General features: G+C 39.8%; 1 protein-coding gene across 2 annotated transcripts in view; it reads right to left on the bottom strand.

The window, feature by feature from the left end:
* KIFAP3 (kinesin associated protein 3) overlaps nt 1-16,594 on the bottom strand; it is a 101,147-nt gene that overhangs the window by 25,958 nt on the left and 58,595 nt on the right. For both annotated transcript variants that reach the window (XM_066597058.1, XM_066597059.1), the window contains exons 12-15: nt 7,757-7,865; nt 6,048-6,160; nt 2,994-3,159; nt 324-449 (exon numbers count right to left, since the gene is read on the bottom strand). In XM_066597058.1, the coding sequence (XP_066453155.1) occupies nt 324-449; nt 2,994-3,159; nt 6,048-6,160; nt 7,757-7,865 (514 nt within the window). The remainder of the gene's footprint in view (nt 1-323; nt 450-2,993; nt 3,160-6,047; nt 6,161-7,756; nt 7,866-16,594) is intronic.

Genomic DNA, 16,594 nt, shown 5'->3' with positions numbered 1-16,594 from the left:
CAGCGGCAATCACGCGCTTCCTTCTGATAGTCTACACGGAAGCCGGGCCAATGAGAGCCACTCAGTCTGCTTTAATTTTTTATTATTTTATAACAGACCCAGATGCAGGAAAAAAAAAAGTATACTCATGATAAAACCCCTTTAAGTCAAGAAATACATTTTGGCATAATTCAGCCGTAACAGATTACCGGTAATACAGGATGTGAGCTTTCTGAAAACATAAAGCTTTCAAGTTAGATCTGATGAGTAAGCATCGGGAAGAAAATACTAACATATCTACAATTTATTTATTTTATCAATAATAGTAGTTTGGGAAAATATACCATTCAGTAGTTCAATAAGTGCTGGAATAATTCCAGATTTTGCCAATAAGGCAGCACAGGAGTCATCCATGGACACTGTTCCAATCATTATAACCACTTCCAAGACCAGATCATCTTCAGCAGACCCTGAGACAAAATATATAAACATGTAAAATCAGATTTTTACAATTATACCTCAGCAGAAAAAGGAGAACGGTTTACTTACTGTGTGCCCCCCAAAGCATGTAGCACCAATCAATCTACATAACAGAAAGTTGACCTGTTTTGTGCTCCTACAGACAATGGACAACAGCAACCGCTTAAAAACAAAGTCAGCTTTGTGAAGGTCTCCCATTTTCCTTTAACTGAAATCTAGCCTCAATTTTAATAAGAATGGATGGTAGAATGAATCTTCAAAATATCAGTATGAAAGCACTCTAGGAATGATCGTAAGACGGTCCAGACCTACCTATCAGAGCATTTGCCTACAGGCATTAATGAAAAAAAAGGCTTTGCCAAACTCTCTACTGTATTGTTCCCTACATGTCTTGGTGTTACCAGCTCCCAAATGGTAAGCATTTCCATTTAAAAAGTATTGACAGGCAAAGGGTTTTTCTCTGTATTGATGCTAATGAGGAGCAATCAGATGTGAGAGAGCCTTTAAAAAGGAGCTGAACTCATCCCATAATGGCTCCAGCCTGAGAAGAGAAACCGGCAAAGTAAAGGCCTGGGGGAGCCAAATTTAAGTGGATGTGGTGTACGACAATGTAAAGACACACCATATGCATGGTTTTGAGGTACTTGTTGGGAGACTTAGTTTTTGGTTTAGCGAGGGATGCTAATGGGAGTAGCTGGTAGATGGCCCAAGATTATGTTATTATCGAACTGTGTTGATATAAAGTCCTGTGCGGAATAATTGGACTATTGCTGATGAGTCAAGATTTAAACAGATTCCACAGTCTGGGAGTGAATTTGTGACTCAGGAAAATGGCAACCCCTCAGAGCTCACATACCCCAAGTTGTCACACTGTTTAGGTATTACAGCTATTTTTATCTAGTCATTCCAATTCCACTGGCTGAAAAGCAATTGGACAAACTAATATAAATATAAATTTAAGGAATAGTTTTAAAGGGGTGGTTTAAGTTATATTTGTCCACTAAAAACCCATTCCGATCATTCTATCAAGGCTTGAGAGAGGTGTATTTTAAGCACCGAAACACGTTGCCTGCTTTGTGATTTCCTGAACCACATGTTTTTACCTAATAAAACCTATACCTGGACCTGGTTCTGCTTCGCTGACCTGCTAGATGGCATCTTAAGGAGGGGGTACATGTTTTACTACATAAGCACCTCCTGCAAAGTAAGTGTATCCACATCTCTGCTACCTACTTCTCTTATGAGCGCAGAGGACCTTTTCGCTTACGTATTGTTTGCCACTGATCTCCTTTGGCTGGAATGAGCTGTCATTTGCAGCTAAAGACTGGCATGTACATGACTACAGAGGTCTATGAGCTTATTTTCAACTTTCAAAGGAGAGGCAGTCACAGCCAAAGGGTCAAAGAGCTTCAGTTGTAGAGATCAATGTGGGTCGAAGGACCAAGATCCCCAACAGTCAAAAGTAAGTACGGTTATGCCATGCCTGATGAAGAGGTCCAAGTAGCCTTGAAAGCTTACGCTGCGAACGTCAACATTTTATTTGTTACCCATTAACCCTTTCCAATCCAAATTGTATCCCGGTTTTCCTAGGGAGCTTACTCTTTTTCTGCTGTTACACAATGGTGCTATCTGCTGGCTAAAGCCAGTACTGCATGAGGTGACACGTTGGATAGGCTCTGACAGCAGAGAGGCTGGCAATATACAGTAAGAGAACCCCGACGGACGTCTTCCAACATTGGAGCTGTACAGCCTTAAATCATAATGTCTTTAGACGTCAGACAGTGGATTGGAAAGGGTTAAAAGGTATCATGTCTACAAGATTATTTTGTTGTTAGAGCGACAACATTTCATAAAACGTCTGATGTGTTATAGTGAAATGTCAGAAGTTTTATGAAAATGCAGTTACTCTTAAGGTAATTGGCATAGCCATGTGAGTAATTTTGTTGAACTACAAAATGCATTGGCATATGTTACTACTTACAATATAATTACATGGCAAACAACTAAACAGGTGACTTGTATGACATTGGGACTGCACCAAACATTATCATTCAAAAGTAAAATTAAAGGGGTTGTCCGTGCCAGAAAATAATAAACAAGCTTATACTCCCCACTCCGCATCTTCTGCTCCATGCTCGAACGCTCAGGTCTGTGATTGGGTGCAGCAGCCAATGACATCCTGTAAACCGCCTGCTGCAGCCTGTAAGCATCACATCACGGAAAAGACCTACAACAGCCGGTTAAAGAAACGTGGGGTCCTCAGAGAGGTGAATACAAGCTTGTTTATTATTTTGTAGCTTGGGGAACATGTTCTTAAAAGTAAAAATTTATTGTGGACTGCCCCATTAACAGACATTGTATTCATGTATATCTAATTAACTACACAGAGAACAATTAAGACTGAATGTGTGTCTAGTAAAATGTCTCCAAAAGACCATAAGAAGACAACCCCAATAGAAGATAATTTTTCAATGCAATTTTGGGTGGTCAGCTGAAAGAGGTTTCACTGTATTTTAGTGTATTGCTATATTTACCTGGCTTAAGTTTGTCCTTGAGGTAAGGGACAAGCTTATATTCTTTGAGAACAAGTTCCCAGTCCAAATCACTAATCGTGAGGTTGGCGAGTGTTCCAAGGCATTCAATCACAAATTCTTCTTCTTCATCATTTGAAATCTGAGCTGCCAGGTCCCCAACGTAGTCCTATCACAGCAATGTAAATTTCAAGTTTAGCCATGTCAAATTAATAATGCTCAAAATAATTATATCTTTAAGGCTTGTTCACATCGCAGTTTTGTGAATTATTGCCATACATATTAGGCCAAAGTTGGCCAGAACCCACAGATTCCAGATGTATAGTCCAACAATGCAATATGAATATGAGCAGCCAGATAGTCCTCGAAAACTAAAGTCTGGGAGAGGAAGAATCAAGCATAGAAATAAAACTCAAAAAGGTCAATCCTTTTATCCTCATGGGATATAAACTGCTTGGAGAAGTGCCTAACTGCAACTTATTACGCAATGTTGAAATAAACACGCAAGTAGGTTAACTGCTATTACTGTTGTTGGCAGATCCTATTCTCATTACTTGTCTGTATTTGCTTTTGACTGCAGAAGAGTATGCTTTAGTGAAGGAGATTTTATTCCCAAAGCAGGGCTCATTGCAGGAATATTCTGATCATTATTACAAACCCCCTGGCCAGTAGTTGCATCCATTTCTGCACTTTTTCTTATTTGGTCTCCTATGCCCAGTCTATAGTATATTGTAGTCAGCAATTCAGTCTGAGTTTCATATACAACTGTGATGGTTTTCCACATCATCTATCCAACTGTGAGCACAAGGATAATAATGCAGTCTGAATCAGTAATGGACGCCTCAAGTTCCCTCTACACATACTCTAGATTGAAACCTGTCTAAATGTAATATGCGTATTAACTACTTCTCGTCTGCCATACAGTTAAATACATCCTGACTGCCTATGCCCTGAGCAGTTAGGACTTAAATAGAAGTCCACAAAATATGTTGTGTATGGAACGGGCTCGTCTATGATGGCCAACAACTGCCCTAAACAACTGTGATTGGAGATAATTCTGGCAGCGTTATTTAGTTTCCCAAGTCAACCAGTATTTAAATGTCCCAAATAACCCCCCAACGATGAGATCGTGGGAGTGCAGTCTGTGCGTCATAGCAGCTTGGGGCCTTTTGAAGGTCCCCAGAGAGGTCTTGAGTGTTGGCCTATTAAGACGTGCCTATAGCTGTAAAAATACAGTATAATGCAATACCATAGTATTGCACCCTTCTCTATAAGCAATCAAACAATCACAAGTTCAAGTCCCCTATGGCGACTAAAAAAAGAAAAGTAACAAGTAAAATAAAGGCTTTTTAAATTATTAGCAACAAATAAAGAAAATATTAAAGTGAAAAACCCTTTTCAAAGTCGCCACAACAAAAAAAAAAAAAGAGAAAAGGTGAAAATTGGTATCACTGTGTCCGTGAAGGTCCACTTTATTACATAGTAACAAGTTAACATAGCATGTTAGGCTGAATGAAGGCAATGTCCATCTAGTTCAGCCTGTTTCAACCCCACCCCTTGTTGGTCCAGAGGAAGGCAAAAAATATTACATTATTTATCTTACTTGGTGAACGCCATCATAAAAAAAAGAACAATTAAATAAAAAGTGATCAAAAAGTCACGTACAGCGAAATGGTACCAATAAAAACTACAGGTTGCCCCACACAAAAAAAAAAAAAAATCAGCCCACAACCCCATCGACGGAAAAATAAAGTTATGGGGGTCACAACATAGTGACAGAAAGGAATTTAAAAATGGTATTTTTTTAAATTAGTACTACAGAAAAAAACCTATATAAATTGGATATCGCTATAACCTACAGAATAGAGTTAATGTGTCATTTTTACTGCACAGTGAATGCCATAAAAAAAAATGGCGCAATTGCATTTTTTCCATTCAGCTCCACTCAGAAATTCCTATATAACACCTCCTCATTTTGGTGTGACCGCTTAGAAATTTGTAACGTCTCCTAATACGATAAATGGTACCATTGAAAAGTACAACTCGTCCTGCAAAAAGCAAGCCCTCATGTAGCTGTGTTGTCAGAAAAAGAAAAAAGGTATTACATTTTTGAAAAAGTGGGGATACCAGAACTGCAGAATGTGACCTGGACACAGGAGCATCAATGACCCCTGGTCAGGAAAGGGCTAGAGCACACAGTAAAAGAAGATGGCAAGGACAAGTGATTGTGAAAAATATCTAAATGAAACTATTTTTCTTTATTCTATGCTACAATTTGTACTGCATAAAAGTCATTATGCATCAAACTTAAAATTATTTTGACTGAATACTATGACTACATGCAATATGTATATAGGAGTAGGTTGCTGCACAAAGGCATGGATTGTTACCATTTGGTTGTACTTTATTTGGCTGGGCTGTACAGTACAAAGGTTGAGCGATCACCTTGCGCTCCAAGCGGGGGATGCAGAAAACAAGTGGGGTTGCTTGTCTTCTGCACCTAGCTGTTCTCTGCTCGGAGTGCCAGGCTGTTATACAGCCGAGCGCTCCAAGCGGGGGATGCAGAAGACAAGCGGGGTGTCCATGGGCGGATTTGATTTGTGGAATCCACACGGGTCACTCGCGCGGAAGATCTGCAATTCAAAGTGCCCATAGGGAAGCATTGGCACCCGCAACTGAATTTAAGCATGCAGATTTGATTTGCAGACTGTTTGGTGAAAAAAAACAAGTCGCAGCATGCTCCATTTCATGCGGACATGCTCTATAGAGGTCAATGGGTTCAGATGATCTGCAATGCATCCGCAAATAAAATTGGTGGGCGAAGAACTGAGAGGTGGGTCTGCAGATTTCTTCCTAGTAGATGACCCGCAGTGCATCCGCGCAGGAATAAAATGCATCAGCGCTTGCCAGCAAGCATTTAAAAATAATTTACGCACTGGCACGCACGTCTTCTGCTGCGGACATCCGCGCGTGCCGTGGACATGAGGCCTAAAAGTCTTTTATTTGCTGCATGAGAGCAAAACATATAATAGAAAAGTGATAATAAAAAACACTTACTATAAACAAATTCTTGGTTGGGCCATCATGTTGGGAAATATTTCTGATCATCTTCATTAATAATGGATCCTTAAATTTGAGAGCCTTTTTCATCAACATCTTTAGTCCATTTCCTATGGTAATCATTTTTTTTATAGTCAGAAATTTATAGAAACAAAGTAATTATACATTGCACATTTGAAGCTGTAAGGCCGTATAGGACCTATGGCCGAGAAACTCAGCCGCAACTAGCATTGAACACCACAAAGACACTTTTCTGCCCCCACAGAAAGTGGAGGATATTCTGCTCCCCTCTCACTCGCTCTCATATGCAGAAAAGCATCAGCATGGAAGACTTATAAAGAAGTACTGAGAAGTACAATTTAAAGCATAGGTCCTCCTTAGCTGAGCCTTTCTGTATGCAGTTAAGCCCCTTTCATATCCATATTAGGCTGCCTGCAGACGGCCGGGTCGTGTCCCGCTGCGAGAATTCTTGCAGAGAATGCGAAGGGCGAAGCCGGCGGGTCTCTACTGACATGTCTGTGTGAACCTCTGCGAGACCCGCACAGGAATAGAACATGCCGCGATTAGTTTTCCGCGTGTATTTTCACACAGACAAATTGCGGCTGTGTGCATAGGATTGCACGCATGCATGCAATCCCATGGCAGCGGGCACAGGCGGAAATTCTACGGATAATCCTGCAGTGGAGTTTCCACCCGTGTGCAGGGGGCCTGAGGGTCAGTTCAGGGTTTATATCTCTCTGCTCCATTGGAGGAGAAAAGCTAAAATAAAACTGAAAAAAAACAATCAGTTCTTTTCCCCCATTGATTTCAATAGAATTTAAAAAAAAAACAGAAAGCAAAGAAAAAGGTTTAGTTTGCTTCTGTTCCATTAGGTTTCAGCTTTTTTGGCTGGGAAAATAACACAGTCTGCAGCGATATTAGTCCTGTAAAAAAACGGAAGTCAAAACAGAATGGATTTTTTAAGGAAACATTTCCACTTTTTTTCCCTATCATTGATTTGAATGGGAAAAAAATAGACCCCTTTAAATTCATTTTAACCCTTTCCAATCCATTTATTTTTTTCTCATCCATTCTCCCCAGCTCCAAATAAATTGGAGCTGGGGAGAATGGATGAGAAAAAATAAATTCTTCCTTCACCCTCCTGATCTGAAAGAGTTCAGGAGGGTGCCAGTGGTCACATCATCGTCGGGGTAATGCAGAAGTATTACTTCCACATTCTCCCTTCAGCCTCCCGGCTCGGCGATCACGTGACAGCTGGAGTCGGGTGGCACCCAGCGGTCACATGATCGCCGGGCAGAATGCGGAAGTATTACTACTTAAAAACCCTTTCTGCCTTCTCCTCGGGGGTCCTCGATGAGGACTAGTGCAGGAGTGTATCTGCACCCGATGTGTCTGATGATCAGGTGCAGACGCACTCCTGCACTGCAGTGTCGGACCTGTCCCGACATCGGAGCTGTGGAGGGAAATGAGGATGTCGGGGGCAGGCCCGACACTGGATTGGAAAGGGTTAAATTTTTTAAAAAACAGAACAAAGAAAGTGAAAGCCCTAACGCAGATGTGAAAGGGGCCTTAGTTTGTATTCTGTTGCGGACACACACCCAACATGTTCTAATACTGTTACAACACACGTTAAATAAAGGCTACAAAAGGAATCTAAAAACATAACTCAATATACAAAACATTGACTGACTTAATATCATACTTACCTTCACAAATTAACTGAGCATTTCTTTTATTTGCAGCTAAATTTATGCAGAATGAAATCAATTCAAGATCAATGCGTTCCTCAGAGCACTCAAACAGCATCTTCATCAGCTAAACATGGAATAAAAATAAAAAAATTACAAAACTGCAGAAACTGGAGGGACAGATATCTTTTGGGGCCTTACATAATATGTTACTATGTAACTGCCTATCACTTAGCAAGAAACATTTCATATACATGTATTTCATTTGATATATACCAGTATGTATTTAAGAGCACCCCTTCACTTCTCAATGCAATAAACATATTCATTATATTATGTGCACATGTACTGTCTTGAGAAAAACTTAGTATACCCTTCTTGAATTCTATAACTTTACATATCAGGACATAATGAACCCCCCAAAAAAGGTGCAATTTGCAAACACCCGATGCATAAACGAATGGCCTGAATCTCAATGTACTGAAGGAACGCTGTAAAGAATTGTGGGGTACAATTCCTCCAGAATGAGGTGAGAGACTGACAGAGTCTTACAAAAAGCGATTACTTCAAGTTATTGCTGTTTAAGGTGGTTTTGAAAACTATTGATTCATAGGGTGTACTTCATTTTTCACACACTGCTTCTGCATTTTGGCCTAGTTTTTGCTAAATAAATATTGACACTGTGATTTTTCATGTGTTTTTGTTCATTTGAAGTTGTACGTACCTAATTTTAAGACCTTCTAAGGGCAAAATTTTTTTTATTGTGTCCTGATATGTAAAACCATACAATTCAAATATGTATACACATGCACACACCAAACTGTAAGGATTTTTTTTTTATTTAAAGGGGTTGTCCAAGTTGCTATTATATATAATCTGTAATATAATGTGATTTAGTGGGATACGGTTATACTTATTACAAAGCGTTTTGTATTACCGCACACTCTATAAGATAACAGGGAGAGACCCTAATAGGCAAGAGTTATAAAGAATATTCAATAATTCCTATAGTTCCTTTAACAGCCACAATTATTAAAGGGGTTTTCCAGGATCAAAACTATTCATGACCTACGCTCAGGATAGGTCACCAATAGATCAATGTGGGTCTGCCGCTTGGGGCTACCACTAATCAGCTAAGAAGCTGCTATGGACAGTCAGAACTGTCAAAACACAATCCGCAGCACAATGACCTGGTTTGGTATTTTAGTTTTCTTGCATTTACTTCAATGGAAGAGCGATGGAATACTAAAATCGGGCCACTATGCTATGGACAACATTTTGATACTTCTGGCCATCTGTAGTAGCTTGCCATCAGCTGATCACGGAACTCACAAGTAGCAGACCCCTGCTGATCTGTTATCCTTAAGATAAGTCGTCAATAGTTTTGATTTTGGAAAACCCCTTATGGTGACAACATTTCACAATTGATGAATAGTTAAATAGAAGATAACAGCACAAACTTTGGTGCAAATCTCCTACACATGCTTCCTCACTGTTAGATAAAAATATACACCACTTTTTACAAAAACTAGGAAAAGAAAAAACCCAGAGGCAATAGCAGTTACCTAACAAATTCACATATTCAGCACATGTATACTATAAACTACTTCGCTTGCTGAGCCATGTTGTACTACAAGAGGAGACACACAGAGTCAATAGAAGTTACTTGACAAAAATGTGATGTGTAGAATGGTTAATTCAAATTCAGAATGTTCATACATTGAAGGAGCTGCTTTTGCCTCTTCAAAAAGACATTTCTCAAGACATGCAAAAAATGTTTAATCAACTTGAATCCAATAGTAACCACCTTGCCACACGTACATCCCATGTTAAAAAAATGGGCGAATTCTCCACTGCCCACAATGAGTTGGTAGGTGCTCACAATGCCTTGGAAGAAGAGATCTCCCGTCTACATGAAAAAGTTATAGACCTTGAAGATAGGTCACAAAGAAACATAAAATTCTGTAGGATTTTGAAATCTGTATCCCCTGCTGACCTTCCTCCATACATACTCCAGCTCTTTTCAAACTTTACTTCCATCCCTATCTGCACTGGAATAATCAATTGATAGAGCACATAGAACTCCTAAAGCTTGGTATGTCCTTTTGGTCTAGTTTTTTGTTAAGTAAATAATGACATGGTGTAATTTGTCACAGAATCATAGAATGGTAAAATTGGAAAGGAACTCCAGGGTCATCAGGTTCAACCCCTGCTCAATGCAGGATTCATTAAATTATCCCAGAGAGATGTCTGTCCAGCCTCTGTTTGAAGACTTTCACTGAAGGAGAACTCACCACCTCCCGTGGTAACCTGTTTCTCTCATTGATCACTCTCACTGTCAAAAAGCTTTTTCTATTATCTAATCTCCCTTTGTTTCATCCCATTGCTCCTAGGTTTTGCTTGTGTAAATGAGAATAGGGCTGATCCCTCTGCACTGTGACAGCCCTTCAGATATTTGTAGACGGCAATTAAGTCTCCTCTCAGCCTTCTTTTTTGCAAGCTAAATATTCCTAGATCTTTTAACCGTTCTTCATAGGACATGATTTGCAGACTGTTCACCATCCTGGTAGCTCTTCTCTGAACTTGCTCCAGTTTAATAAAGGTCTTTTTTAAATTGGGGTGCCCGGAACTGGACACAGTATTCCATATTAGGTTTGACAAAGGAAGAGTAGAAGGGTATAATAACCTCACATGATCTAGACTTTATGGTTCACCTAATATATCCCAGAATTGTGTTTGCCTTATTTTTACTGCTGCATCACATTGTTGACTCATTTTCAGTCTGTTATATATTATTAGTATACCCAAAACTTTTTCACATGTGCGGCTTAGCCCAATTTCTCCTATTTTGTGCTTTTTTTTGCATTTCTTCCTGCTAAATACCGTTTTGTTTGTTGCCGCCCACTGTTCAAGCTTGTCTAGATCTTTTTGAATCCTCTCTCTTCTCTAGTGTTAGCTATCCCTCCTAGCTTTGTGTTGTTGGCAAATTTGATCTGTTTACTTTTAATTCTCTCATCTAGATCATTTACAAAAATGTTAAACATTACTGGACCCAGGACAGAACCTTACGGTACCCCACTTGAGCCATTCTTCCAGTTGGATGTGCAGCCATTTAGGAGCACTTTTTGAGTATGATCACTCAGCCAATTGTGAATCCACCTAGCAGTCTCCTTTTCAATCCCATATTTAATCATTTTTTTCAATAAAAATGGTATGTCAAATGATTTACTAAAGTCAAGATATCCTATATTTATTGCATTTTCTTGATTAACCCAGTCCGTGATTCTGTCATAGAGGAAAATTAGATTTGTCTGGCATGACTTGTTTAATACAAACCCATGCTGGCTCTGATTAAATACTCTATTCTCATCCAAGTGCTTGCAGCAATGTTGTTTAATAATTTGTTGAAAGATCTTTCCCGGTATAGAAGTCAGGCTCACAGGCCTGTAGTTTCCTGGAACTTTTTCCCTTTTTTGAAGATAGGGACAACATTTGCCCTTCTCCAGTCTTTTGGGACTTCTCCTGTTCTCCAGGAATTTTCAAAGATTATGCAGAGTGGTTCAGCAATTAGCTCCACTGCCTCCTTCAGTACCCCAAGATGCAAATCAACTGCACCTGGAGATTTGAATTCATTTAAGTTAGCTAAGTGTTACCTTATCATCTCTCTGTTTTTAGATAGCCTGGGTTCTATTATTCCTTCAACAGCACAGTGTTATTGTCATGTGTAATTGTTAATTTGAGGTTATAATTAACCAACTTTTAAGACCTTCTAAGGACCAGATTTTTTTTAAATTATGCCATAAAATGTAAAACCATGGAATTCAAATAATTTTCATGCCTGTAGGTTTTAAAGGACATTGTATTCAAGTGAAATCGTTGATTATATGTTAAGCTTTAAGAAATTAATAAGCCTCACAAAATGTTATTTCCATGGCTACCCTCATAAGAGGGCCCTGGACTATTACAGGTATTCAAAGTTCAAATTTAAAAGTCTTACTCAAAGTGCATTAATTACTTAAAATACTGTTTTGATTAAAACAACTTAACCTCTATTAAATGCTATCACAGCCATTGGACATTTCATCACACTGCACTAGTTATCAAAATTAGCAACTCGTTTTAGAATGTTTTTGTTTAGAAGAAAAACCACAACCAATTAAAGCAGAAATTGACTTAATGAACCAGTGGCCCACGAGATGCTTTTTATAGTTGTTTACAATAAATGAAAAGCATGGCACATCAAAAGCAGTGATCATTGATATCCAATAGGAAATATTAACATTAAATTTGTCCTGTTTTAGAGGTGCCCACTGCCATCTTTTCCTAATTTAGAAGGAAGGCATTAAAAAGGACTGCAGGCATTCTGAGGATGTAAGAAGGAGCTTAATCAGACAAGTCCCATATTGAGTATCAGATATCATAAGGGGCGCGCTAAAAATCACCGTGTCTAGACTGTCTGGCACCTGACTTCACGTATTTACCAGTGACCAGAGGCCAAACGCTAAATCGCTCTCTCTCTCTGTGCGCACACCTCTTCCCTCCCCTCTCCTGGACATCTTTAAGTCATTATGTTGTGGTTCTGCATGCCTTAGGAATTAGTCAACAGACCGGCTTGAAGTTCTATACCTTGCCAAACAGAGTACGGAGAGCAAAAGGGTTCAGCTGGGAGGAAAGTATGGAGAGAGCTTGTGAGCCTTAAGATCAAAGTCTGACTAAAAACAGAAGGCTAGAGTGAAACATGTAGACAACCAAGCCAGTTCTTCATCATGCCAAGTAGAAAATAACATTAAAATGTTAACATGGTGTTTTAGTGATGTCATGTGAACAGAATTGTGTGAGCATGTGGTTGGCATTTGCATGTATTTAAACACTATATGTATGTTTCAGGGTTAAAAAGAAAACAATTATATGTTAATGTTTTAACTCTTACTACAATAATGTTTATTTCTGAGCTGTGGAAGTTCTGGACGACATCAAACTGTGGAAAACATCAGGCTACATTTTCTTTGAACTAGCGAGCGGAGTTTGTACACCAATCGAAATGCAATCACCTTCTGCTGACCAAGATATGGCTAATAAGGTTGGGGCTTTTTGACTATAAACGCACAACTATCAATACTGCATAAAAAACAATTCAATTATTTACAGGACATAAATCAAAGTTTATACATCAAGGAAGCACATCATAACCATTTGACCAAATAAAAAAACATTGGAAAATGCATTCAAACCCACGTTTTACTGATAATAGTAAAAATAAGGCTGGTCTCACGCAAGCGTAATGCAATTGTGTATTGTGCACACAATGTACATGCACATAATACGCGGGGAATTGAGTCAATGAAAGTACATTGATTTTCATTAATCCATTCACACTTGTGTGTATTCATTGCGTAAATATATGTGTAAAAAAGAATGCAGCATGTCCTATTTTACCGCTTATTATACGCAATTACATTGTGTATGTATGGCGTTTTTTTTTACGCATGTTGCTAGAAAACATGGCTTTAGAGTAGCTTCACACTAGCGTGTGTTTGTGCGTACAGATGTGCGCACCCCTGTACGCGCAAAAACACGTGTGTCTGCAGGTGCGCATTACCTTCAATGGAGCCCCAGCTGCTGCCGGCGGCTCCATTGAAGGCAATGCTCTGCGGGCACCCCTTAATTGCTTTTCAGGGAAGAGCTTTAAATAGAAGCTCTTCCCTGAAAAACAACCATTTCAGTGTAAAAAAAAAAAAATAATATATATAAACACACACACACACACACACACACACACACACACACACACACACACATATACATACTGACCTGTCTGCCGCTGCCGTGTCCCTCGTGGGAATGAAGAACACATCTGCCATATGCGGCAGATGTTTTCTTCATCCCTGCGGGAAATAAAGAATTCCCTGCCGCAGCTGCCGACACCCCGTAATTGTTTTTCAGAGAAGAGCTTTAAATATAAGCCCTTCCCTGAAAAAACAAAGGCAAGCTAGTGTACAAAAAACAACAAAAAAACACATACTCATTTTTCTTCAGCTGCCGGGGCTCAGCCGCATCCTGTCTATGCAGTTCTTTGAGTAGCACCTTAGCCAATCAGGAGCAGCTCTTTCAGCAGGCGGGGATTTTAATTCCCCGCCTGCTCAAAGAACTGCATTGCAGAGTCGGGGACAGCGCTGGACGTGGCTGAGCCCCGGCAGTTGAAGAAAGGTGAGTAGTTTTTTTTAATTTTTACACTAGTTTGCCTTGTTTTTCAAGGAAGGGTGATATTTAAAGCTCTTCCCTGAAAAACAGTTACGGAGTGTCGGCAGCTGGATCCTCTACCTCAGCTGACATCTATGACAGCTGCGGCAGGGAATTCTTTAGTCCCCACGGGGATGAAGAATTCTTTTGCCGCATATGTGACAGGTTCAGCAGGGAATTCTTTATTCCCCGCGGGGATGAAGAAAACATCTGCCGCATGTGGCAGATGTGTTCTTCATCCCCGCGGGGGACACGGCAGCGGCGGACAGGTAAGTATATATAAATTTTTTATATTTTTTTTAACACTAAAATGGTTGTTTTTCAGGTAGGGGCTTATATTTAAAGCTCTTCCCTGAAAAACAATTCATGGGTGCCGGCAGACCACTGCCTTTAATGCAGCCGCAGCTTCATTGAAGGCAATGCGTGCATTCCCTATGGTGCATGCATGTCCTATCTTTACAGGCACACACCTGTAAAACACGGACATGTGAACACACCAAAGGGAATGTATTAGTTGTAAAACACGATTGTGTGAAGCCACCTTAAGGGTTGAGAAAGAAAACGTTGAAAAAGAAACTAGTGGGAAATGCTGTTATGCGCAGGCATACACGATCACAAACGAAGTGATACACAGCTCCACACACCAGTAAAAGGCGGCGTTTTACCATTTGGTCATGGGAGTCTTGTCTAACAACTTGGAATAGAATTTAAAAATCTACTAATATTTATTTATACAGCAGTGACAAGTATACTCATAATCAATATTCCAGGTTTATGATAAATCTGCCCGACACAAAACTATTTTGACATTTTAGACAGCTAATAAGTAAATGAAATTAAAGGTTATGTCTGCCTTCACGCCTTTTTTTTTTTACAGTCCTAATACATCTAAAATTAATAGTAAAATAACCAATTAGATTTGGTAAAAAGTATCCTACTGTTTTTGTGCCTAAGGCTCTCAAGCATCTCCATGGTAACAGACCACAAACAAACCCAGCGTAGTCTGATCCTGCAGTAATACGCCCTTTCATATGTCCACACACCTTACTAGCAAACAGTATATTTGGTAAGTTATCAAGGGCACAGATGTGAAACAGTATGGCTCCAGGATCATACTAAAAGTGTTTTGTAGTATGGTATCTTGGAAACACATAGATCTTGCATATGAGTTGTACGCACAAAAACAATAGGATTTCTTAATTTAACTGTATTAGTAAATATTTTCTTTTTTTTCAATTCAAGTGCCAAACAATTAAACAAATGAACGTAAGGAAAAAGATTACCAAACAAATCTAGCTACAAGAGGAAATATATCAGCTATAGTTTTTTTATACAAACTAAATACTGTATTCTGTTTTCTAATCTGTTTTTATCTTCCAATTGTAGATTATTTTTCTTCTGTTCATGATTAATGGGGGAAAGACTCTTGCCGGAGCAGCCGTTAACAGCATTCAGAGATATGCTTTACATGAACTTCAGGAACCTGTAGTCCGGAGATGTTTATTAACGTCTGTGGGAGAGTGTTCTGGTTAGGTCTCTGACATGTGAAGAGGTCATTGGGCAGGGAAAGGAACTGTAACAATAACCTATTGTCAATTGTAAATTCTATGTTACCTATATAGAGGTGTTTCTTTTCCTCAGGAGATGGCAGGCAAATTTTAGCTAGGGGAGGGGGCAAGCACAATACTGGCCCATGAGTAGCATTCCATTCTTAACTTGTTTTACTGTCGAATTTCATACAAAGGTAGCAGAAGTAACTTGGTTAAAGGGGTTCTGTCAGTTAAAAAAAAAAAATCTATACTTACCTATTCTTACCCCCATCAATCTTCTTACCGCATCGTCTCCCCGACGATCTTCTCCTAGCTTCTAAAGTGCCCCGGGTCACGTCACCTCCAGCCGGCCGATTCTTCTTCTTCCTGTGACGAAGCGTCAATTGCCAGCATTCTCCTTCCTGCAGGTCAATGTACGCATTCATAGCCTAGCAGGGAATGCCGACTTCTATTCTGCACTATTACCGAGACTGCGCATGCACGCTGTCCAGCGACAATAGTAGAGGAACACTCGCAGAGAGACAACGCGCACATACATTTTCGGCAATAGTCAGGCATTCCTTGCTACGCAAAGAACGCTACATCACTAGTGACATAACGTATACTGACCTGCCAGAAGGAGAATGCTGAGAGTGCACGCTCCAAAACAGGAGGAATAGGATCCGGGTGGCTTGGGGGAACTTGAGGAGCCAGAAGAAGATTGGGGAGGAGAAGATGCGGTAAGAACACTGATGGGGGAGGAATAGGTAATTATTGATTTTTTTTCTCTAATGACAAAACCTCTTTAAGGCCGCCTGTCCACAGGTGTAGAAATATCCCGCCATGGGAGCCGCCGCCGGGGAGCACTTTGGCACCGCAATTTTCCATGATTAAGTTATCTATAGGATAGGTTCATCGCGGCAAATCGCAGCATGCCGCAATTTATATTGCGAGCGGAAAATCGCTTGCGATTTTCCACTCGTAGACATTTAAGTGGCGCTTTCCATAGTTATCCTATGGAGAGCATTCACTGCGTTACCCATAAAAGCCTCGAGGGATTGTTCGCAATTACAATCGCCTGTAAAGT

The sequence above is a fragment of the Eleutherodactylus coqui genome, chromosome 3 (assembly GCF_035609145.1).
Source record: "Eleutherodactylus coqui strain aEleCoq1 chromosome 3, aEleCoq1.hap1, whole genome shotgun sequence".
NCBI classification, from domain to species: domain Eukaryota; kingdom Metazoa; phylum Chordata; class Amphibia; order Anura; family Eleutherodactylidae; genus Eleutherodactylus; species Eleutherodactylus coqui.
This window is presented reverse-complemented; position numbering and strand designations above follow the sequence as displayed.